The sequence below is a fragment of the Pelophylax lessonae genome (genome assembly GCF_965119305.1).
Source record: "Pelophylax lessonae genome assembly, chromosome: 2".
NCBI classification, from domain to species: Eukaryota; Metazoa; Chordata; class Amphibia; order Anura; family Ranidae; genus Pelophylax; species Pelophylax lessonae.
Genome location: NC_138769.1, coordinates 34,537,115 through 34,563,178, shown reverse-complemented (window position 1 = coordinate 34,563,178; position 26,064 = coordinate 34,537,115). Strand labels below are relative to the sequence as shown.

The 26,064-nt window shown below is 46.6% G+C and overlaps 1 protein-coding gene across 3 annotated transcripts in view; it reads left to right on the top strand.

Annotated features, from left to right (window-relative positions):
* The window catches only part of ILDR2 (immunoglobulin like domain containing receptor 2), a 352,186-nt gene that overhangs the window by 299,669 nt on the left and 26,453 nt on the right, over positions 1-26,064 (top strand). Inside the window, exons 7-9 of one of the 3 annotated variants that reach the window (XM_082244599.1) lie at positions 17,501-17,696; positions 20,212-20,842; positions 22,231-22,851. In XM_082244599.1, the coding sequence (XP_082100725.1) occupies positions 17,501-17,696; positions 20,212-20,842; positions 22,231-22,266 (863 nt within the window). In that variant the 3' untranslated portion in view covers positions 22,267-22,851. Of the gene's footprint in view, positions 1-17,500; positions 17,697-20,211; positions 22,079-22,230; positions 22,852-26,064 lie in introns of those variants that run through there. The other 2 variants (XM_082244598.1, XM_082244597.1) reach the window with 2 other exon arrangements.

Sequence of the window (26,064 nt, the reverse complement as noted above, 5' to 3'; positions counted from 1 at the left end):
CAAAATATAAAAATATACTCACCTTCCTTCCACTTCCTCCCTCTGCGGCCGCAGCCCGCGCCGACACTTCTGGTTTGCGATGATTCCTGGGAGCTGAACGGCATCGCTCCCAGGAATCACTGCGCCTGCACCGGCCCCGCTCGTCACTTCCGGTGCGGCGCCGCATTCCCTGCTAAACAGCTTCTGGGCATGCCCAGAAGCTGTGGAGGAATGCGGCGCCGCACCGGAAGTGACGAGCGGAACCGGTGCAGGCGCATTGTGGGAGAAGAGGACACAGAAGAGGACGCAGAAGAGGATCGCGCTGGCTTCAGCTGCCCACATCCGAGATGGCAACGCTGGAGAAGAAATGTTAAAGGTAAGTATTTCTTCTAAAAGGTAAATGCGACCCGGGACAGTACAGAGGCTATCCATTGTGAAATGTACTAGCCCTGACTGTCCCGGGGGTATTTCTATTGAAAAAAAATTTTTGTGGCCGGAACTCCGCTTTAAGTTAACCTAATGCACATAAAAACAGGGGATAGAGGGGGCGCCTCCATCTAAGTGTAAACTGTTTAATGATGCTAGGTTACTATTTTATGTCATTAAACAGTGTACACTTAGATGGAGCTGCCTCCTCTTGTTTGTTTTTTTGTTCCTATTAACCACTTGCCGACCGCTCACATTAAGCGTACTGCGGCAAAGTGGTTAGTTATCGTCCAGCGACGTAGGTCTACGTCGCTGGACTCCTCCCTTCGTGGGCGGCGCCCGCGCGACGCCGGTGGCTCACTCCCGCTGTATTCAGTCACAGCGGGAGTCGGGCCAGGGGAGGAGCGGTGGTGATCACCGCCGCTCTTCCCCGATCGTCGGGGATCGAGTGTGGAGATCCGCCCGCTTGTGTAAACAAAGCGGGCGGATCTCCTAAGTGACAGGCAGGGACAGATTGCAGGATTCAGCATAGCTGAACCTGCAATCTGTGCCTGTGTCACACAGTCCCCTCCCCCGACACACATCAGTAAGCACCAGGCATACATTAACCCCTTGATCACCAATAAAAGTTAACCCCTTCCCTGCCTGTGTCATTTTTACAGTAACAGTGCATATTTATAGCACTGATTACTGTAGTAATGTCACTGGTACCCCAAAAGTGTCAAAAATGTCAGTCAAGGGTCCGATCTGTCTGCCGCAATGTCGCAGTCCCACAAAAAAATCGCAGATCGCCGCCATTACTAGTTAAAAAAAAAACAATAAAAATTACATAAATTTCCCGTAGTTAGTAGCTGCGATAACTTTTGCGCAAACCAATCAAAATACACTTATTGCGATTTTTTTTTTTACCAAAAATATGTAGCAGAAAACAAATTGGCCTAAAATGTTAAAAAAATTTGATTTTTACATTTTTTTGGGGGGAATTTCATAAAAAAAAATGTGAAAAATATTATTTTTCCAAAATTGTTGCTCTTTTTTTGTTTATAGCGCAAAAAGTAAAAATCACACAGGTGAGCAAATACCACCAAAAGAAAGCTCTATCTGTAGGGAAAAAAAGGACATAACTTTAATTTGGGTACAGCATCGCATGACCGCGCAATTGTCCGTTAAAGTAACACAGTGCCGAGTCGCAAAATATGGCCTGGTCAGGAATGGGGTAAAATCTTCCGGTCTTAAAGCAGTTAAAAATACGCTCATTGAGAATGTTTTTGTCAAAGACATGTAGCTAAATACATTTTGGCCTAAATATATGACAAAAATTGAATATATTGGATATGTTTTAACTGTCAAAGTAAAAATATATTGTTATTTTTTCAAAATTGTCGGGTTTTTTATTAATATCGCAAAAAATGAAATGCGCAGAGGTGATCAAATACCACCAAAAGAAAGCTCTGTTTGTGGGTAAAAAAGGACGTAAATTTCGTTTGGGTACGGCGTTGCATGACCGCGCAATTGTCAGTTAAAGTCGCACAGTGCCGAATCGCAAAAAGTAGCCTGGATGTAAAGCAGGAAAATCCTCCGGTCCTAAAGTGGTTAAAAAACCTCCATTAGTTTTGACATGTTAGTGAATAAGAACATCCTGTAGGGTCTATATATGGATATTTTCAAATCTGGGGTGAAACCATTGATAAATAGACCCCCTGTATGTTTTTGTCCTATATCTAAGTGTAGCGGGGTTAAACATGCCTAAAGACACTGTTTGATATGTGGGAAGGAACTAGGCTCCCTCTAGTGGTAGCTGCATGGAATTTCCCGGGCTGTGACTTCCTTTTCACAAGATGAAGAAACTACATCTCCCAGGCTGCTTTGCAAGATCCAGGAACTAGGCTCCCTCTAGTGGTAGCTGCATGGAATTTCCCGGGCTGTGACTTCCTTTTCACAAGATGAAGAAACTACATCTCCCAGGCTGCTTTGCAAGATCCAGGGTGCACGGCTGCACCGCACGGCACTATGGGGGAGGTTATTTAAAGGAAGAGAGAAGCGCGCGAAGGGGGGGGGCCTTTCTGCGCTGGACTCTGAGGAACCAGCGAGCGAGAGTGAAGGACTGACACTGGATATTGGGCCAGAGCCTTTTAGCCTGGAGGGACGACGTGGAACCGTCCCATCTCAAGCACGAGGCACATTCCTGGAGGTCATACTGCTGTTTGCCGAGACCGGAAGTTATCCGCCAGAAGGACCCCGCGCGGCTGACATATAGCCAAAGGACTGAGACCGCAGTGGAAGCGCGCGAAGGAGAAACTTCTGTTGGTGAGAGGGCACATGCCCAATAACTGACTTTATCTGCTGAAGAGACAGTTTTATCTACAGATAGCGGTAGCGCAGCAGGAGGTGATAAAACCCCGGGGTTTATCACCATACTCTCTCAGGAGACTCATAGACAAACAATAAGGTCTGTAAAGGAGTCGCCAGAGGCTTATCTCTCTCGCAGAAGTTATTGCTCAGTTACGCAGACACCCTGCGGTGACAACTAACAGCTCGTTGTTTTTTTCTCTCTTGATCTTTATTCCTAATCTGGATTACAAATGAGCTCTATTCAATAACCTTGCTAGCGAAGATCAACAAGAAAGAAGAGAACTCTGGGGGAGGGACTCAGATAGGCCCACCTACCTGGTACTGTGTCTAGCCTTAATGCAGGAGGAGTGTGGGGGTATTCTTTTACCTTTTTAAAGCTGTTTTAAATAACCTTTTATGGACTTGTATTGTATTGTATTGTATCTCCCCTATTCAATTTGATACATAGTAAACTAAGTTTGGTTAATTACAATCTTGTGCGTTGTTCCATTGTGTCACCCAGAAGGACTACTATTCAAGAAGGTAACAAGGTATTGTTGCATAGTGAAGTATTGTATTCCAACCTGTGTATCTATTTGATAGTCCAGTCCTATTCTGGGTCAGTTGTGCCTGAGGAGGGATCGAGCCAATTTGATTGGGTTGTTAGGCAGGGTGTAGACCCAATAATATAATCAGCAGCTCCTGCGGGGGTGGTGCTACACGTGGGGGCTCGTCCGGGATTTCTACAGTCCTGCAATACAACCCTCTCAGCCATAGAATCCCCTCCCACGCAGAAATGGATCCTGTCGCTGCTGCTGAGTGGTGCAAGGAAGAGAATGTCATAGTGGAAAATGGCCTGGTGGTTGAAATCAAGGGAGAAGCCTGGACTGAAGAAAAGCTCCTCCCTGTTTTGAGGGCACTATCCACAGACAGGAAATTTTGGGTGATTGACATGAAAACTGACACCACTGTCCCACACACGTATGCACTGTGTGAGTGGAGGAAGGGGGTCCCTGATTATTTCAACGGAAACAGTGTAAAAACTACTGACCAAACAGAACTTTTCCTGATACATCCAGGAGTTCCTATTGCGGGTCCCTCATCCACCACCCATGGGGTATCCAGCCAAGAAAAAGGTGTCCAAGAAGGGCATCCTGAGTCATCACCTTTGTCGACTTTTAGCTCAGAACTGTGTGCTGTTCTTGGGGAGATTGTGGCAAAATGTAGCAGGGACTCCTCGAGCTATCTGATGACTGGATATAGGAAGCTCCGGACATTCTCTGGGAAACAGCCTGTGCCTTCAGCAGAAGATGGGTTCGAAGAGTGGCTAGATACCGCCACTCAGGCTTTGGAGGAATGGGAGGTACCAGAACAGCACAAGAAGCAGAGGATCACAGAGAGTTTAAGGGGACCTGCATTAGAGGCTGTACGTAATCTAAAGTTTAGCAAGAAGAACTGCACTGTACAGGATTATTTGGACATTCTGCAAGATGTGTTTGGTCGGACGGAGAACGCGGCTGAACTTCTCTACCAGTTGGACCACTGTTATCAAGAAGAGGGGGAGAAGTTGTCCGAATTCATTAAACGTCTGGATAGGATTATCCACCAGATTCTGTTAAAGAAAGGAATAGACCCCCGGAAAATAGATGAGACTCGTGCACGACAGGTTCTGAAAGGGGCTCAACCTTTAGATCCCATTGCCATACTGTTACGAACTCGTCGAGATGGCGGCATTCTAGAATACCCCGATCTGATTCGAATGGTCAGAGAGGAAGAGGTCATGTTGGACAACAAGAAGAAAAGTCGGCAGTTTGACTCAACTGCCCGGGTTGGAGTGATAAGTGTGGAAGAGGGTGACTCTCAAGTTGAACTTCTAAAGACCCAAGTGTCTCAGTTGATAGAAATGGTGTCCATCCTGACTGGTCAGGTATCCACTCTACCCAAGGGGAGTATATCGGAGAGGCCAGATGAACCTGTTAGTCTCAGCACAGATCCAGAGCCACGGCCTGCAAGATTGTTAACTTGTTTCAACTGCGGGGGAGTTGGGCATGTTAGAAGGGTATGTCCCAGCTCAGGAAATGCTGCCGCGAAACCTCGCGAGCCAGCGGGAAACTTCAGAGGACACCGGTGAAGGAGTCAACCGGGTGTCCGCCAGTCTTAAGGGACTCCAGAAGTGGTGCAGGATCAGGGAAACTGAGTCAGGGGGTCAGACCCAAATATAATACCCCCAGTTCTAGACTCCGGGTTACTGAGGGAAGGAAAGTCAATGCACACCGGGTTCAGCGGGGGCCCAGATCAAGGAAGAAAAAGGAGAAGAGGGCCAGGGTACAGAGAACTGAATCAGACAACCAGGCTACATCAAGAGAATTCCCAACTAACTTGGTCGGGCCCTCCCCAGTGGTCTCGGTTCAGGTGGAAGGAATTTACACAAGAGCCCTCCTTGACACAGGGGCCCAGGTGACTCTTTTGTATAGAGACTTCTATGATAAATATCTTACCCATCTACCTTTGCAGAAGTTGGAAGATCTGGAGATATGGGGTATTGGGACCCAAAGTTTTCCCTATGACGGGTATCTGCCAATCAAGTTGACCTTTGATCCATCAGTGGCTGGTGAAGCGGAAACCTTCGACACCTTAGCGGTGGTCTGTCCTCGTCCACCAGGGGCCAACAAAAGCTCTCTCATCGTAGGAACAAACACTGACCTGGTAAGGCGCCTTCTGATACAACTGGTCCAGGGACAAGATGCTCAGGCGCCAAGGATCCATCCCATGCTACGGCAGGCCTACCAACGATTAGTGTTGGAGCAAGAGACCCCCGCAGAAGGAGTTGGACGACTCTGGAAGCTGGATAGAGCAGAAAAGGTCTTACAGCCAGGAGAGGTGGCCTGTTTTAAGGCTTCTGTTAAACTCACATGGCAACAGCCGGGTCCCTTCATTATCTTTGAATCAGGTCAAAAGGAGAGACAGAGAGGGATAGAAGTGATCCCTGAGGTGATCCCTTTGAAGGTGTTACAGGAAAACCGTGGAAGGGTTTTAGTGAGTGTCAGAAACACCTCTATTACACCAGTGAAGGTACCGGCCAGAGTGCTCCTGGGCCAAGTCAACCCGGCTACCCCAGTTGCCCCCATTGATTTCAAAGAAAAGGAACAGGGTGAAGCGGTTATAGAGGAGCTTTGCTCTGGAAACGCTGCCCTCCCGCCGGAATGGGTGAAGAGGGCCAAGGCACAACTTGCTCGATGTAGGGAAATATTCTCTAAGGACGAGTTTGACGTGGGATGTGCCAGGAGCGCTACTCATAAGATCCGCCTGAGTGAGGACAAGCCTTTCAGGGAGAGAGTCCGGCGAGTCCCCTTAGGTGACTTAGAAGATCTACGTCAACAGCTGGCAGAGCTCAAAAAGATCGGGATTATCCGAGAATCCAGGAGCCCGTATGCTTCCCCGATAGTGGTAGTCCGGAAGAAAAATGGATCTTTGAGGCTTTGTATCGACTACCGAACGCTGAACAGAAGAACCATCCCAGACCAGTATACCACTCCTCGAATCGAAGATGCCCTACAGAGTCTGTCAGGGGCGAAGTGGTTCAGTGTGATGGACTTAAAGAGTGGGTATTATCAGATCCCCATGCACCCTGAAGATCGGGAGAAAACAGCCTTCATCACCCCTGTGGGGTTCTTTGAGTTCAATCGCATGCCTCAGGGGTTGTCCGGGGCCCCTGCTACCTTCCAAAGGCTGATGGAGAGGACCGTTGGAGATATGAATTTGATAGAGGTACTGGTATACTTGGATGATGTTATCGTGTTTGGCAGAACTTTAGAAGAACATGAGGAGAGGTTGGAAAAGGTCTTGAAGAGGCTACATGAAGAAGGTCTGAAACTTTCTCCTGAGAAGTGCCAATTCTATCAGTCCTCGGTCCATTACCTGGGCCATATCGTGTCTGAAGAAGGGGTGGCCACTGACCCGGACAAGCTGGATGCTGTTGCTTCCTGGCCGAGACCCACAAATGTGACCGAACTCCGGTCATTCTTGGGCTTTTGCTCCTATTACAGGAGGTTTGTGGAGGGGTTCGCCCAGATTGCCCGACCCCTAAATGAGCTCCTGAAGAATGAAGAAGATGATGTCCCTGAGTTGGTAAAGCCGGCGAAGTCCACCATAGGCCCCCGGAAGGCTAAGGAATCCATCCAGGATCAGTGGACCCCGGAATGCGAAGGGGCCTTTGTCCAGCTGAAGGAAACCCTAACCACTGCCCCTGTGTTGGCCTATGCGGACCCCACAAAACCATATGAACTGCATGTTGATGCCAGCCGAGATGGGCTGGGGGGGGTACTTTATCAGGAGCATGAGGGTCATCTGCGACCTGTTGCCTATGTGAGCAGAAGCCTACTGCCTGCTGAAAGGAATTATCCTACTCACAAACTTGAATTCTTGGCCTTGAAGTGGGCAGTGGTTGACAAATTGAAAGACTACCTGTACGGAGCTGAATTCATTGTCAAGACAGATAATAATCCCCTCACCTATCTGTTGACTACGGCCAAGCTGGATGCAACAGGACATCGATGGTTGGCTGCCCTCTCTAGCTTCAATTTTAGCCTGAAGTATCGGCCAGGAATCGGAAATAGGGATGCAGATGCCCTATCCAGAAGGTTGCATGTTCCACAGGAACCTGCGGAAGAATGGACTCATTTGGCTCCAGAAGGGGTGCGTGCCCTATATCAGGGAACTGAATTTCGATCCCGAGGAGGGTCAAGAGCAGAAGAGATTGGGGTTTCGGCTATCGGAGTACCCAAATGCTACTGCCAGGTGACCCAAGTTGAAGGGGAGGGTTTGCCCCGGCTGTCCAAAAGGGACTTGCGGAAGGAGCAGTTGGAAGACCCTTTGGGAAAACTTCTCTTGGAAGCTCTGGAGATCCAGAGCCCTGAGTTGCTTCTAACTGACTCCCCTCAGGGGGCCCGTCTGTTGCATAGAGAGTGGACCCGGTTACAGATCAGAGAAGGAGTGGCCTACCGGAGAGGTCCATCTGAAGATCTGGAGGAGAAGTGGCAACTGTTCTTACCAGCTAAATACAGAGAGGGAGTTCTGGCCGCTCTTCATGATAATCATGGCCATCTGGGGCCCGAAAGAACCTTTCAGCTTGTCAGGGACAGGTTCTACTGGCCTTGTATGAGGGCCGAAGTTGAAGGATACTGTCATTCTTGTGTCCGGTGTATACAGAGGAAGACTCTGCCACGTCAAGCAGCCCCAATGGGCCATCTACAAAGTCAGGGACCCATGGAGCTGGTGTGCATTGATTTCCTTTGCTTAGAGCCTGATCTGAGTGGCCAGGGGAATGTCCTTGTGGTAACAGACCATTTTACCAGATATGCTCAAGCATTCCCAACAAGGGATCAGAAGGCCTCAACGGTAGCCAAAGTTCTTGTAGAGAAGTTCTTTGTACATTATGGGTTACCACAACGCCTCCATTCTGATCAGGGAAGGGACTTTGAAAGCAGACTGATCAAGAGACTGTTAGATATGTTAGGCATTCAAAAGACTAGAACCACTCCCTACCATCCACAGGGGGATGCCCAGCCTGAACGATTTAACAGGACTCTTTTGGATATGTTGGGGACTTTGAGCTCAGAGAAGAAACAGCATTGGGGCAAGCACGTAGCTGCCATTGTGCATGCCTACAACAGCACTGTCAGTGATGCTACTGGATATTCCCCTTATCGGCTGATGTTTGGAAGGGAGGCTCGGTTGCCAGTGGATTTGGCCTTTGGCATTTCGCCTGATCATACCTCTTCAGCATCGCATAGAGGATATGTGGACCGACTGCGGAAGAGTCTGAAAGCGGCCTATGACAAGGCTCAGGCCACATCTGATCAACGTGGACTGCGGAATAAAAAAAATTTCGACCTAAAAGTTCGGATCCATGACCTGCAACCAGGGGACAGGGTTTTGTTGAGAAACTTGGGTGTCCCGGGAAAACACAAGTTGGCAGACCGCTGGAAGTCCCAACCTTATGTTATCTGCAAGCAACTGCCAAACCTTCCTGTGTACCAAATTCGGCCTGAAGGAAGTGTGGGTCCATTGAAGGCTTGGCATCGGAACCATTTGCTGCCTCTCTCTGAAGCGGTTCGTATGCCCCCTGTGGAAGACTTGTCAGAGGCCCCTTCGACTTCTCGCCGGTCCAGACCAGTTACCAGATCTCAGACGACGCTCCCAGATGAGGGAGAGGGAAGTTCTCCATCTGAAGATTTGGAAGATGAAGAGGAGGTACCCGACTGGTTGTGGTCATCTCAGTTGCCAGAACCCACACCTGCCTCCCTGTCTTCATCTGACTTGGCTGATAGAGGAGCCCTTCGGGCAGAAGCCCCTGAATTCATACCCTTTCATATGCTTCCAGAAGAAGCAGCTGAGGATGAAGATCCTGAGGAGGAGGTTGCACCCTTCTCTGAAGAAGAACTGACCTCTCTTGAACCATCAGGTTCCTCTGTGTTGGAACATGAGGAGGGGGACATTGAAGAATCCTCAGAAGTGCCTGATCCTAGCACCTCTGAGAGCATGCCTCCACGGGAACAGAGGGAAAGGAGAGTCATTCACCCACCTAAGAGACTGACCTATGATCAATTGGGTGAATGTTCGGAAGAAGCTGTTTTTACCTCCAAAAGATCTCCTGACCAGCCTAGTTCCTCCACTGTAGATTTGGTGGGGGACAACCCTAGCTCACCCCCAGGCACAACTGTACAAGCCACCCAAGTTTTGGGGGGTCTGTGAGAGATCATGAGAACAAAGTATTGAAGTAGAAAACGTTTGCATTTAAGTTTGTACATAAGGATATTGGGTTTGGCCATTATAATAAGCACAGTTTTTGATGTTCACAATTTGGTTTACTTTGTGAGTTAATGTTTGCGCACATTTTGTTGCTCTGACCTCACTATATGTTTTTTTCTCTTTCTCACCTTTTGATGTTTTTTTTTCAACACAAACTTTAAGATGTAAGTGTTTAAGAAATTGCAAAGGCACATGTGCTTTTTAAAGGAGCACTATATAAAAGCACTAGAAATCAGCACTATATTAACACTGTAGAAATCACTTATTTGTTTATTAATTGCACTTTATCGTTTTACTGTTGCACTGCTATTAGAATACAAAATTGGATGTATTCAGATTGACTTATTTCAGCAAAATGTTAATGTTTTTGTTGTATAATGCCAACCTATGCACTAGGGTACATACTGTTGACCTCTTTGGGGACCAAAGTTTCTCAAGTGGGGGGAGTGTGTAGCGGGGTTAAACATGCCTAAAGACACTGTTTGATATGTGGGAAGGAACTAGGCTCCCTCTAGTGGTAGCTGCATGGAATTTCCCGGGCTGTGACTTCCTTTTCACAAGATGAAGAAACTACATCTCCCAGGCTGCTTTGCAAGATCCAGGAACTAGGCTCCCTCTAGTGGTAGCTGCATGGAATTTCCCGGGCTGTGACTTCCTTTTCACAAGATGAAGAAACTACATCTCCCAGGCTGCTTTGCAAGATCCAGGGTGCACGGCTGCACCGCACGGCACTATGGGGGAGGTTATTTAAAGGAAGAGAGAAGCGCGCGAAGGGGGGGGGCCTTTCTGCGCTGGACTCTGAGGAACCAGCGAGCGAGAGTGAAGGACTGACACTGGATATTGGGCCAGAGCCTTTTAGCCTGGAGGGACGACGTGGAACCGTCCCATCTCAAGCACGAGGCACATTCCTGGAGGTCATACTGCTGTTTGCCGAGACCGGAAGTTATCCGCCAGAAGGACCCCGCGCGGCTGACATATAGCCAAAGGACTGAGACCGCAGTGGAAGCGCGCGAAGGAGAAACTTCTGTTGGTGAGAGGGCACATGCCCAATAACTGACTTTATCTGCTGAAGAGACAGTTTTATCTACAGATAGCGGTAGCGCAGCAGGAGGTGATAAAACCCCGGGGTTTATCACCATACTCTCTCAGGAGACTCATAGACAAACAATAAGGTCTGTAAAGGAGTCGCCAGAGGCTTATCTCTCTCGCAGAAGTTATTGCTCAGTTACGCAGACACCCTGCGGTGACAACTAACAGCTCGTTGTTTTTTTCTCTCTTGATCTTTATTCCTAATCTGGATTACAAATGAGCTCTATTCAATAACCTTGCTAGCGAAGATCAACAAGAAAGAAGAGAACTCTGGGGGAGGGACTCAGATAGGCCCACCTACCTGGTACTGTGTCTAGCCTTAATGCAGGAGGAGTGTGGGGGTATTCTTTTACCTTTTTAAAGCTGTTTTAAATAACCTTTTATGGACTTGTATTGTATTGTATTGTATCTCCCCTATTCAATTTGATACATAGTAAACTAAGTTTGGTTAATTACAATCTTGTGCGTTGTTCCATTGTGTCACCCAGAAGGACTACTATTCAAGAAGGTAACAAGGTATTGTTGCATAGTGAAGTATTGTATTCCAACCTGTGTATCTATTTGATAGTCCAGTCCTATTCTGGGTCAGTTGTGCCTGAGGAGGGATCGAGCCAATTTGATTGGGTTGTTAGGCAGGGTGTAGACCCAATAATATAATCAGCAGCTCCTGCGGGGGTGGTGCTACATAAGCAGCCAGCTTTGTTTGCCTTTTGTCTCTGTGCTAAAGTTGCCGCCATAATTCTAGCTCCTGCTGGCTCATTCCTACGACGAGAGGGGTAGAATTTTGTTTAGCAAATTTTTCTTCTAGGAGACAATGAAAGTAATTTGCTGTGTGTCAATGGGTCCTTTGTAAATGGTAAAATAAATCTTTCAGTAGTACAATGTAATAACAAAACGTATATGCTTCATCACAACTGTGTAAGACCGATATGAAGAACGTTACACAGCTATCAATGATGTGGCTGCTTTTCAAGCATCTCATTTCCCACCTGTGATAATTGTCATTTCTCTTCTTTACAGTTATTTAGATAACATGATTGTAAACCTTTAAAGGTATTGTCTTTCATACAGCTGCATTTTTCTATTACCTACTTCTCTTCAAGGGCAGAATCCCCTCACTGATAAGCGTCTCCATGGAGCAAAATGTTGGATGACATATTTTTTTCTGTCTTGGGATTGCTCATCCATGATGACAGGCAACCAATTACAAGACAGAAAAATATTACAGCTGAACCATGGATATGTTTTCTCTTTTGTTCATTGACGGACACAGAAAAAGAATCTGGCTAAGCCTATGGGCAGTCCCATAGGGTGTACGCCCTCTCTCTGCTATAGTTACTTAGTTTTTTTCTGCCTAGTCAGGAGTAAGGACCTAGTTCCTTGCTGGGATCTCTGGTCCTGGCAATGTTTTCTTTTTGGATAGAAATGTTCTCCTTGTTTTTTCCTGTGAGATCTGCAATCAACTGCCGGACTGGGCGAGGGGCTGGATAATCTAAATCCAGTGGTCACCCTAGTCTGGCCAGCGAGCGCATGCAGACCTCAGCTCCGCGCTAGGTTGACCGTGACATAGCCCTACCAGACGGGGGCTGGCCTGTGAGTTAAACACCTTGTGAGGTGGCATACGACTGGGTCTTGGCAGTGTTTTACACTTTCTGTGGGGTCTCCCTGGTGACTCATGGAGTCTTTGGAGTACATCTCCACACCTGATCCCCTCTCTGAGGCTGCGGGGCCCTCTGGGTCCCAATCATCCATCGATGCACTGACAGAGGTCCTGCAGTCCTTTGTGTCCCAGGTGGAGGTGGTTTTCAGGTGACCGACTAGCAAAAAATGCCCCCCGCCTTCCCCTGCCTCATTTGTCTCATCAGATCCTTAATCTGATTCCGGGCCACCCTGCTGGGTCTGCAACCACCTGCCCGGAATTTTCAGATAGTGAGGATGATTCCTGCACATCTGCAAATGCGCAAAATAGGCGCTGGTGGAATCACTAATTGTATCTGTGCGTGAGACCTTGAAGATGGAGGACGCAGCTGCAATGGAGGCGCATGTTCCCTTTGGTACTCACAAGCCATCTAGAGCGGCAAAGGTGTTTCCTTTCCCCGCCTATTTTGACAGAATTTTTGCTAACCAAAGGATGACCAAAGCGCCCCCTTGGGGTCCCTAAGCAATTTACTAGGCGTTACCCCTATGAGGAGTCTCTTATTAAAAAGTGGACTGTTCCACCGGTGCTGGACCCTCCGGTTTCCAACAAGGCAACCATGATTCCAGTTAAAATGTTCCTGGACTTTAAGGATCAGGCTGACAGGAAGGCAGAGGCTGTGGTGTGCAATATGTACACTCTGGCTAGTTCGGCACTGAGGCCGGTATTCACCATTGCCTGGTGTCGCAAACTCTGACCGAGTGGAGTGGGCTAAGCTTTTACGCCATGACCTGAAGGGAGAACAGCTCCCCCCTGCCTTTGCTGAGCTGGCTGACCAGCTGGTCCAGGGGCTGCAGTTTATCTGTGATGCCTCTTTGGATGCGGCTCCCCTAGTGGCTCAGCTCTCTGTTTCGGCAGTGGTCCTTCGGCGTATCTTTTGGCTTAAATGCTGGTCTGCGGACCAGACTTCTAAAAAGGCTTTGACTGATCTTCCCTTCCAAGGGGATCACCTGTTTGGGGCAACCCTGGATGACGTCATTAAAGGTCTCACAGGGGGAAAGAGTACTTTTCTTCTGCAGGCTACTAAGGGTAAGGAACCTCGTCATAGACATGGGCCCTCCTTCTCAGCTCACAAGGGCCCGAAGTCTTTCAGGGCCTCCTCTGGAGGATCCAAATGAACCTGGTCTGGAAAAGCCGAGAGCAAGGTGAGTACAAGACAAGTGGGTCCATGAAGTCATTCCAGTTTCGCTCTTGTGCCTCAACAAGGTTCTTTCCTTTCAACTTGTGCTACTTCAAGGGGTGATTGTCCCAGTTCCGACTTCAGAAAGTTTTCAGGGTTTTTACTCAAACCTGTTTACAGTTCCCAGGAAGGAAGGCAAGGTGCATCCAATCCTGGACCTCAAGGTGTTGAATTGCTTTGTGTGGGTGCAGAAGTTCAGGATGGAGTCTATGTATTAGCATTGTTATGCCAACGGGGGATCGCGGTACTGGGATACGTGGACGACTTCATTCTCTGAGCAGAGTCTCCTACTGCTCTGGTTTAAAACCTGGAAATCACCAATCGATCTCTGAGGGAGCTGGATTCTGAATTTTCAGAAGTCTGCTCTGTTTCCATTCACAAAGCTGGACTATCTGGGTTTGACTCTTGACTCAGCCTTAGCCAGAGTGCTCCTTCCTCTGGGCAAACTCCAGAAATTGCAGGCTTCAATTCATCTCCTGCTGTCCAGCGGATGGTCATCCCTCCGGACTTGCATGCGGGTGATGGGCCTTATGGTGTCTACCTTCGAGCCGGTTCTGTTTGCACAGTTCCATATGAGGTCCCCCTGCAAGGGAGATTCTGACCAAATGGGACAAGACTCCGCAGTCTCTGAACAATCAGATCTGGCTGAACCGGGGAACGAAGGAGTCCCTGATATGGTGGCTTCTCCCTCCGGGACTTAGGCTGGGCAAATGCTTCCTCCCCTTGTATTGGACAGTGGTCACCATGGATGCCAGCCTGTCCAGCTGGGGAGGCGTCCTCAGCAAAAATTCTGTCCTGTCCAGGGGATCTGGACACTGGAAGAGTCCAGACTGTCGATCAATGTCTTGGAACTCCGAGGGATCAGACTGTGCCTGGAAAATTGGATGGATCATCTTCAGGGATGTCCAGTGCGCATTCAATCGAACAATGCCACGTCTGTAGATGTCAATCACTAAGGGGGCACAAAAAGTGCCCTGGCGGCACTAGGGGTAGCCGGTATTCTAAGGTGGGCAGAACAGTTTGTTCCAGTCTTCGCTGCCGTACACATTCCCGGGGTGGACAACTGGCAGGCGGTTTACCTCAGTCAGCAGGCTTTATACCAAGGGTAGTGGTCCCTTCATCCAGAGGTGTTTCATCAGTTGTGTCTCCGGTGGGGCATCCCCGAGGTGGATTTGTTGGCGTCTCGGCTTAACAGAAAGGTGCAGAGGTTTGTGGCTCGGTCATGGGATCCTCTGGCGGATGCCGCAGACGCGCTGGTGTCCCAGTGGGGTCAGTATCATCTGTTTATGTCGCCTTCCCTCCTCTCAAGCTTCTGCCAAGACTTCTATGCAGGATCGAGGCAGAAGGGATTCCGGGCATCTTAGTGGCACCAGACTGGCCTCGCCAGGCTTGGTACACCAATCTTGTCACCGACGTTCCTTGGAAACTTCCTGTCAGGGAGGACCTGCTGTCCCAAGGACCAATCTTCCATCCTGCTTTACAGTCGCTGGCTTTGATGGCTTGGCTGATGGATAGAGGTTTATCTGAGTCGTGATTCCATCGCTGTTAAAAGCCAGGAAATCTACTTCTAGGAAGATCTACCGTTGCACATGGAAGACATACATTGCGTGGTGTGAGTCTCTTGAGGTTCATCCTCGCTCCTTCTCGTGGCTTGGATCCTGACCTTCCTTCAACGGGGGGGGTTGAACAGAAATTGGCTTTGAGGACCATCAAGGGCCTGGTGTCGGCTTTGGCATTCTTCTTCCAACGACCCTTGGCCACACACTCCCTGGTGCATACCTTTCTTCAGGGGGTCCAACATTTGGTTCCTCCAGTGCAGTCTCCTTTGCCGCCTTGGGACCTCAATTTGGTGCTTTTTGTCTTCCAGAAGCCTCCCTTTGAGAAACTTCGGGAGATTCCTTTGCTTACGCTGTCACAGAAGGTGGCTTTTTTGGTGGCTATCACCTCTGCGTGCAAGGTGTCGGAGCTGGCGGCATTATCCTGTCATTCACCTTACTTGGTGATTCACAGAGATAAGGTGGTTCTTCTCCCCTGTCCGTCTTTCCTCCCAAAGGTTCTCTCTGATTTTCATTTGAAGGAAGACATTGTGTTGCCTTCCCTGTGTCCCAGGCCAAAACATCCGAAGGGAATTGCCTTGGATGTGGTCCGGGCAATTAGGATGTACTTGACAGCTACAAAGTCTTTTAGGAAGTCGGACTCAATATTTGTGCTCACGGATGGGCCTCAGAAAGAGTTGTCCGCTTCCTCTGTGACCATTTCCAGATGGATCAGATAGACGGTGATTCAGGCCTATTCCATCAGGGGTCAGGTTCCTCCTTTCCCTGTCAAGGCGCACTCTACTAGGGCACTTAGTGCCTCCTGGGCCTTCCGTCATCAGACGTCAGTGACGCAGGTTTGTAAGGCGGCCACCTGGTCGGCGGTGCAGACTTTCACAAAGTTCTATAAAGTGGATGTGTTGGCATCTGTGGATGCTTCCTTTGTCTGCAAAGATTTTCAGGCTGCTGTTTAGAGGACCTGATCCTCTTTGAGGGTGTATTGTTTTTTTCAGGTGGGCTCCTGTTGTTTTTGGTTGAGCTCCTGTTGCCTGGTTGGCTACTGTTTAGCCTTGGGAATTTTTTTGCTGTTTCCATCCCTCATGTTTAACACTGCTTTGGGACGTCCCAATGGTCATAAAGATCAGGAGCTGTGTCCGTCAATGAACGAAATAGAAAATGGGATTTTTTATTTATCGTGAAATCCATTTCTCTGATGCTCATTGACGGACACAGCACCCACCCCTCTGCGTGTAAAAAAAAAACTGAGTAACTATAGCAGAGAGAGGGAGTATACCCCCTGGGACTGCCTATAGGGGTCGCCAGATTCTTTTTCTGCCTATTGTCCTACTCCTGTAGGGGGCAGTATAACCCAATGGTCATAAAGATCAGGAGCTGTGTTCGTCAATGAACACCAGAGAAATGGATTTTATGGTAAGTCAAAAATCCCACTTTTCAAGAGATGCACTAAATGGCCAAAAGTTTGTGAACCCCTTACCATTATAACCTACTTTTTTAGTAAAAGTGTGAGGGCAGCCCTCCAAATTAAGTCCAGGTATTGAAGAGTAATGTTACGCTGCCCATACATGGATCGAAATTGGACAGGTTCAGCGGGGACTATCCGGATCTTGATCCATGTTGAATAGATCCACTTCTGTTCGACCGTCCTGTGGGATAAGTCATCGCTACAGGGTGTAGCCGGCAGCACATGTTGGAGACAGAAAAACTGAAAATTATACCAAATACTTGCTGTAATTTTCCCTTTCTGACGCCAATCCATTTCAGCATACTACCACATGTATGCTGCCATGTTGGCGCCAGGAAAACATTTTAGACTATTGAGCGCTTCCAACCGTTTGGCAACAGTTTGGAAAAGGTCCTTTTATGTTCCAGCATGGCATTCATGGTTTGCTGTGGAGGAACTCAAGTGGCCTGCTCAGATCCATGACCTTAAGACCAACATTACTATTTGACCTCACAAAGCATATTTTGAAATTCTCACAGATACATTCAAATTTATATTTTCCTCTGGAGTGCAAAAGGGGAGCTAACTTTTTTCCATAGTATTTATGACTACCAGATTAGAACTGAAGGACCTCTCATTGGGTACTGGGACTGCACCTGAGCACCACTATCAAATATAAATGTTACCATATCCATGCTCACTCTGTATTCCATGAGTGCTCTATCTGTGGGTCTCCAGCTGTTGCGGAACTACAAATCCTATCATGCCTCTGCCTTTTGGAGTCATTCTTGTGACTGTCAATGGCTTGCAATTCCTCATGGGACTTGTAGTTCTGCAACAGCTGGAGGGCCACAGGTTGAGCACCCATGCTGTACACAGTAACAGCCTCTTGTTTTACGTTGTCTTTTTAGTGTTGTAGTTTTCAGGCAAATTATAGCCATACGTGATCTCCCCTTATACTTATATTACTTGCATTTCCTTTCCTTTCCTAGACAGCCACACAATCTCGGAGTTAAGTTCCCTGCACGACGACAACTCGCACTTCAATCGCTCGTATCGCCAAGTCCGCAGGAAGCCTCTCCCCTCCAGCTGTAATGTCGATGGGGATGCAGAATACTGGTCCGGCGTAGTCGGGGGAACCACGAGGTCCTCCAAATTCAGGGACGACAGAGAAACTTTCAGGAGTAGGTGAGTAAATGTGTCCAAAGGATATTCATACATGTAATGTATACTGTACCCCTAATCTACTGAGAACAGCTATCCACTCATACTACCATTATATTGTACAATCTGCCAAGCTAGGGTAGAAGAGGACAGAGATGAGTCTTACAACCAAAATGTAAAGCTGACCATAGAGTGTACAGTCTATAAATAAAATTTACCCACCCCTCCAGATGAATCAGAGTTAGAGCTCTCCAGTTAACATATTAATGCTTTTTGTGGTAGCTCTGACTTATCAGGGGGCTTCTGAACACACACACAATGTCTAAATTTTTACTTTTTTTTTTAAACCGTGTGACTATTAAATATATAGAAATGTTATGGAGTCCTCATTTCTCCAAGTATAAGACACTAATACGGCAGCTAATATGCAAACTAGATGACCTTCTATACCAGGCACAGAAATTTTTGATTTGAGATCACTCGGGGGTCGGAAGAGCCATGCTGTTTCCGTTCTACCTTCACCCAGTTATGGCAAGAAAAGTAGAGGACACCTCAAAAAAGGAGTGGACCATGACTGTTGAAGGGTATGGGGAACCCTACGACAGGTTATGTTTCTGCAAGGATTTATTTCTCACTGTGTTCATTCATTGAGGGGATTTAAAAAAAAGGTTTGGGAATCCAAAAAAAAAGAAAAAAATTCATAGCTAACCAGGTGGATGCAGCATCGGTCCCCCACCACTTCTAAGACTGAGAACTGAGAGATCAAAGACCGCTGATCGCTCAGTTCTGGGTCTTCACTGAGCAGAGAGCTAATGACTGACACTGGCTCTCTGGTCTGCCGCTCCAGCAACCACTGGAGTGCCGGGCTGTGCAGGGGGCGGTGTGTTAAAAGAATGAGTCAGCTGCTGGTCTAGGCATCTAGGTGGCTCCTGACATTAAAGTCAGAATCTCTCCAGAGACTGAACCATCTCTATGATGTCAGCTGACAGCGGATGCTTGCACGCTGTCAGCTGAAAACAAGGTCACAGAATTAAATGCACTCCTGTGATCCCCAGGAGAAGTAGGGCTAGAAGAGGTTTGGCCCTACTTCTTTAACCATATGGCTGGGAAATAATGGGAAATCTTTGCAATGGAGACACAAAGTAAAAATGGTTGAAGTCTTAAAACCTTTCTCAGCTTTCCATGTTTTTCAGTCTGAGTGTCATCCACTCTTCTAATTTCTTGTCCTGCTGTCACAGAGACTGCAATTAATGCTTGATTGGCATTTTTACTCTTTCAAAGTCTATCCTAAACAAATCTAAAACGTTTTTCCTAGAATAAACTGTACAGATGAAAGAGATCAAAGGTTTCTACTATAGCAAAGATGCCTGTGTATAGATTCATAATGCCGTTCGCTGTGATAACCCTATGATGTTAGGAGCAGAACCTCCAAAAGAAGAACATTACTTCTTGGTAAAGGAATATATATTAAAACACAAATGGTTTTTAAAGTTGGATTTATGTTTAAATACATTTTTCGTTACCAAGACAGTAACGTTCTTCTCAACTTTGTTGCCCTAACATTATACAGTTTTTTGAACCGTGTAATAAATCTATCCAAGGGTGCAACAGTAGATAGCTTTGGGCTTTTATCGTCTGACTTTATACCATCTGTAGTGGAGAAGTAGTTTAATCTACAGGGTCTCCGCTGATAGACAGGAAAACAGGTAATAATCCAAATAGGCAGGTACAGCATGCAACAATCCAGGTAGCGTTATACCATCCTTCCCTCCCAAGAACTAGACGACACATAGGCTGGGAGTCAACTAGAATGAATGTTTATTGAAAACACAAGAGATCTACACTCTGCCAAAACCCCTCCCTCTTCGAGCCATTCCACACAAACACACATCCCATAATATGCTTACAAGGCAGACAGGAACAATAGGACAATGGAATGCAGGTCTTCACAATAACAAACCCCACCCCACTGGCATGGGTCCATGAAACACTTCTACCATTTTCTAGCCATCTGCAATACATCCCCACACATCTCCTGAGGGACACTGCTCAGAAATATGATAGTCCCAAGTGAAAGAGTTCTCACTCTTTCAACACAAACCACACTCTCAGTGTCCATTCCGCTACACCATCCTAACGTTGCTCAAGCAGACCTAGCACTAGGCTACCCCAAGCATTGAGAGCAATCATTTCACAAGCTTCGTGGAGACAGCTATAGTCTCCACAAGTACTCATCAAAGGTTGAAGATAGCATCTCGTATGGTCAACCACAACCTCGCCAGATGTACGTTATTCAACCTTTTTTCTTTCTGTTTTATAATAAGGGCTCTCCTGCTTTCCCTCTTTTTCCTTTTTATATTGATCTTCTTGACTGTCTTTATTTCCTCACTCCTAGAACTACAAAATGTAGATTGGTTGGAATTAGTCTTTAATTGTTAGGATCAACAACATTAGTATTTATAAAACTTCACCGTTCTTAAAAATGACAATGCATAAATAGATTTTAGCACCTCATATATACATTGATCTTTCTTCACAGCCTCCAGAGACCAACATCTGAAGTCTTAGAAAGGAAATCCTTTCCCATGGCAGTTCAAGCTGTTTCTACTGATGAGTTAGCAGCATTTGCAGACTCATATAAACAGAGGCCCCGGAGGGCCGACAGTCGGGGCCCTTGCTCAGGACCAAGGTTTGAGCGGTCTGAATCAAGAGGAAGACCAGTCTACCAGGACAGCTCAACCGAAGACTACTATGGAAAACGAAACTATGGAAGGGAGCTCTTTTCAGACAATGAACGAGGCTGGTCATTCAGCCCTTCTAGGATACGAGCCCCAGAGGACAAGCATCTTCCCAAAAGAATTACTAGAATGGGACAGAGTTACGATGACGCATACCTTAGCAGTATTCTAGAACGGAAGTCAAGGGGTATCGAGGAAACCAGCATCACCCCGTCTAAACTAAGCCTGCGGCAAAATTCAAACCGCAACTACGGTCGATCTCCAACAATCAAGACGGGAGAAGGCAAGGACCATCACAAAGTTGAGGAAGAAGACTCACTTCCTCCCTACAGCGAAAGAGAGCTTGCCAGGGCTCTCCCGTTTCGTTCAAGAGAACATTCCTATCTCAGCGCCTCCGACAAGAGGAAGAAAAAGGAGCAGCCCAGTAAAACAGTGAGAAAAGCCTTCTTTTTTTACATGAATGGGTCACAGGCCAAATGGGGTTGGAGGGCGTTGTCAAAAATTTAAAAAAAGAGTGGGGAGGATGTGTGTGTGTGGACATTCTTATGATATATTGTGCCATTTCGGAGATGTTTGTGGACCATAAACATTGAAAATGCATGCTGTATAAAAGCAGCTCTTCAATATCGTTCTACCACCTTACGAAAAGGGACGTGTTCTTGTCCACTTTTTTTTCGGGTATGTCAATAAAACAAGTAACACGGGAAAACGTGGGCTGTTTGGACAATTCTCCATGAAATGGACATTGGGTATTTTAAATAATGTCTCCTTTTTTTTACATTCTGTACATTTGGACTCCAGATATAATTGTCTTGTGAAGGCATGGTGAAAATTGGGAAATTTTGTCTGAGTCGAATTTCTTTGTAAAGAAATAAAAAAAACAAAAAACAAAATTCAGTCTGGGAGTTTTGGGCAGTTCCACTCTTTAAGGGTGATCTTGTGGTTATTATCTTGGTATTATGAAACTTAGATTGAATTGTAGTAGAAACTTATAACCTGCATCGTCTTTCAAATATTAAAAAAAAAAAAAAAGCTGCAACAGAAGACTATAAAATTTTCTTGACCAGACATTATTTTTGGTGTCAATAATAAAAAAAAAAACAATTATTATACATGACCAAAACATGTTCAAAAATGAAATTGTTTGTGTTGCTGCTGCATATTATTTTTGTTCCCAAATTACTTTATATGAAACTGTAAGTGTGGCAGCTTTTTACATGTCGAAAATTAAACTTTTTGAAAAATATTAAATGTATTCACTTGGAACAAGAAAAAAAAATGAAAATAGATGGTTGGTTTCCTTTATTGTTGGATCATTAGTTATTTCTCTTCTCTCTTTTTCATAGTTGTGTTGTTTTTACACAAAGAATGAGGGAAACAGCCAATGAGGCAAGGGCAAATCAATATTCCACTGGCACAATTAAAGAGAAATAAAATGCGTAATCCCAACCATCCAGTATTTAATCCCCCACTCCCATAAATTCATATTTCATCGTGTGTCCTTTCACCCTTGTCATGAGTCACACATTTGTCATCAATCACCATAGCCTGCCCTTATGGCCGAGATCTCATTAGTGTTACCCGTTTGTTTTATAAAAAATTAAACGTGGGTTGTACATTGTGTCTAGACGCAGCTTATGATGCCCCGTGCGTAGCTTGAATGTATTATTGACAAAAAAGGCGCCATTTTTTTTAAAAGTGTAGACAGGAGGGGATATTTTATTCAAGGTCCTCGAGGTCAAAGAGAGTTTTATCATCTTTTTTGTTTTTTTTTTTCATTTTTGTCATGTTCACATCTTACTGTTTATTATTTTTCGCAGGGTGATTTCCCAAACAGAATGTCCCTCGTTGTCTGACATCGTGAAAGACTTAAGGAAGATTCTCATTGGAGGAGGCACTGAGGCAGTCCTGGTTTACGAATGACAGAGCCATGAGCCACTGTGCTCCAAGGATTCCCTTCTTGACGTGGAAGACCTTTAACTAGCCCATTTACCACTGGACAGGAGACCATGTGCCTTGGGCCTTAAGTTGGAGCACTGGTCTCCTGCAGGGTATACAACCCAGAGTCAAATGGACAAAAACAAAAAAAAAAAAATAAAAAATAATAATCTGGAGGGATAGCAGGGCATCACAAGTTGCTGTGATTTTAGATTCTGCAAGGACTAGCCTTAGAATATTTTAACAAACATTTTCTCCTAGATAAATTAATAGGGGTGATCGATGCCTCCATGCTCCAACATTCCTTATGTCTCACACTCAGTGTTATTTTTGTACCATTAAGACCTCTTTGTGCCTCTCATTTACACTGTCCCAAAGAAGGACCATTGGTGTCTTTTTGTATGCAGTGGGCAGAATTCATGGACATAGCTTTCACATTTGAAAAAAAATTCATATTAATACTTGTAATATTTGAAGTGGGTTTTTTTTTTTTTTTTTTTTTTGTTCTTCTAAAAAAATGGATTTTAAAAATGGTACTGGCCCAAAACCGCAAGCGAAGGATTAGCAATGCCCAATAAACTCTCAGTTTACAGCAGATAAATACTTTCCAGGTGCATCGAAAGAAAAGATGTGCAGAGTCTTAAAGTGGAGTTCCACCCATTTTTAATAAATTGGATTACATAGATGTATGTAATCCCCTTTAAAATGACTTTTACCAATGGTAAGTTTTTTTTATTTTGTTGCTAGTAAATACCTTATTTTCTGCTTTATTTATCCTCTTCGCACTTCCGGGTCCGGTCGGCGATTACGTCATTCGGCGATTCGCAGTGTGTGCCGGGATGTATTTCATGGCATGAAATCTTGCAGTATTACACAGGAGATGAGCTGTACTGCGTGCTCTGGCCCGCCTCCGCCCGCCTCCTCTCAGTGAGCTGTATGTATGTATTGTATTGAGGCCGTGCTCCGCCCCGCCTCCTCTCAGTGAGCTCAGTGAGGATATAATACTTTCAGTCCTCGCTCACTGAGAGGAGGCGGGGCGGAAGCACGGCCTCAATACACTACATACATACAGCTTACTGAGAGGAGGCGGGGCGGAGGCGGGGCAGAGCACAGCCTCAATACACTACATACATACAGCTCACTGAGAGGAGGCGGGGCAGAGCACGCAGTACAGCTCATCTCCTGTGTAATACTGCGAGATTTCATGCCCTGAAATACATCCCAGCACACACTGCGAATCACCGAATGACGTAATCGCCGACCGGACCCGGAAGTGAGAAGAGGATAAATAAAGCAGAAAATAAGGTATTTACTAGCAACAACAAAAAAAAACTTTCCATTGGTAAAAGTCGTTTTAAAGGGGATTACATACATCTAAAGTCACTAAAATTGGTGGAACTCCACTTTAAGCCGGGTGCACACGATCAGAATATCGTACATAAAATATTGTTTTCGAAACGAATGTACAATAATCTGGACGTTAGTACACAGCTTATGTCCAAAATTTTTGGGGCAAACAAGAAAATCTTTCTCGTACGATACAAGATCGTACGTTTTTCGTTTAGTCAGTACAGTTTTTGCCCAAAAATACAATACATATACATTACATCACTTCCAAATTTTTATTCTGTCGCATGAAAATTTTTGTACTTTAGTAACATTTTCGTTTTCGATATGAAGACTAGCATGTAAAAAAAACGACCATTCGTCCGATAATCTCATAGTGTGTATTAGGGCCCTTTCACACGGGCGCTCCGTATGTCCGTATATCATCCTATTTTTTTGCGGATGATTTGCCGACATAATGTAAGTCAATGGCATTGCGGATGTCAGCGGAATACCATCCGCTGACATCCGATTTTCTTCCTTTCAGTTCTGTTACGTGTTTTGGAATGGAACATAACCCTATTTTTCCTCCGTTCAAAAAAACGGAAAGGAAGGAAAATCGGATGTCATCGGTGTCATCCGCTGACATCCGCAATGCCCATAGACTTACATTATGTCCGCATATCATCCGCAAACGGATGGGATGGTATGCGGACATACAGAGCGGATGACACAAATGTCATCCGCTCCGTGAAAAAAAAAGGCCCGCAGCGGAGCAAAACACCGGAGCGGCCGTGTGAAAGAGGCCTTAGGCTTTAGGCCCCTTTCACATGGACGGAGTCCGTCATGCGGGGAATCCGTCTGCTGATCCCCGCTGAGCAGGCGGATGACAAGACACATTCCCCTGTTCTCTATGGGGTGGTCGGATGGAAACGGACCACCTGTCCGTTTCAATCCAACTGTCATCTAATCCGTCAGAAAGATGGGGAACAGATTCCCCCATCTGTCTGTTTTTAGCGGATAGTATCGGGTAAGAGAGCTATAGAGAGCTATAGCTATAGGTCTGGTCGGGTCCGCTCGAAAAACTGACCGGCGGACCCAATCGGTCCGTCAGTGTGAAAGGGGCCTTATACTGCAAGTAAAGGCTGTTTGTTTGATAGTTTGCTGCTGTGAAGGACCCTTGGGGGTTGAGTTACTAAAACTGGAGAGTGCAAAATCTGGTGCAGCTCTGCATGGAAACCAATCAGCTGAAGCTGGAAGCTGATTGGCTACCATGCAGTGCTGTATTTTGGCCTAGGCCGACAAGGCCCAGGCTTAGTGCAGCACTTTGCAGGGGAGCATCAAAAAAGCCACTCCCCTCCACCTTAGACTGTATTGGCCACTGATTGCTAGAGCTGCCTCTCTCACCCCCCACTCTCTCTCTCTCTCTCTCTCACCCTCTCTCTCTCTCTCACCCCTCTCTCTCTTTATCTCTCACCCCACTTTTCTCTCTCTCTCACCCCCTTTTCTCTCTCTCTCTCAACCCCCTTCTCTCTCACCCCCCTCTCTCTCTCACCCCCTCTCTCTCTCCATCTTACCTCTCTCTCTCACCCCCTCTCTCTTTCTCTCATCCCCCCTTTCTCTCTCACCCCCCCTCTCTCACCCCCTCTCTGTCTCTAATCCCCTCTCTCTCTCTCTCTCTCTCTCATCCCCCTCTCTCTCTCTCTCTCATCCCCCTCACTCACCCACTCTCTCCTCTCTCTCATCCCCCCATCTGTGTAGTTCTGCATGGAAACCAATCAGCTGGAAGCTGATTGGCTACCATGCAGTGCTGTATTTTGGCCTAGGCCGACAAGACCCAGGCCTAGGGCAGCAGTTTGCAGGGGAGCGTCAAAAAAAGCCACCCCCTCCACCTTAGACTCTATTGGCCAATTATTGCTAGAGCTGCCTCTCTCACCCCCCTCTCTCTCTCTCACCCCTCTCTCTCTCTTTCTTTATCTCTCACCCCCATTTTCTCTCTCTCACCCTCTTTTCTCTCTCTCTCTCACCCCCCTCTCTCTCTCTCTTACCTCTCTCTCTCACCCACTCTGTCTTTCTCTCACCCCCCTTCTCTCTCTCATCCCCCTTCTCTCTCTCATCCCCCTTCTCTCTCTCATCCCCCTTCTCTCTCTCATTCCCCCTCTCTCTCTCATCCCCCTTCTCTCTCTCATCCCCTCTCTCTCTCTCATCCCCTCTCTCTCTCATCCCTCCTCTCTCTCACCCCCCCCTGTCTCTAATCCCTTCTCTCTCTCTCTCTCTCTCTCATCCCCCCTCTCTCTCATCCCCCTCTCTCCCTCACCCACCCCCTCTCTCCTCTCATCCCCCCATCTCCCTCACACACCCCCTCTCTCCTCTCTCTCATCCCTCCTCTC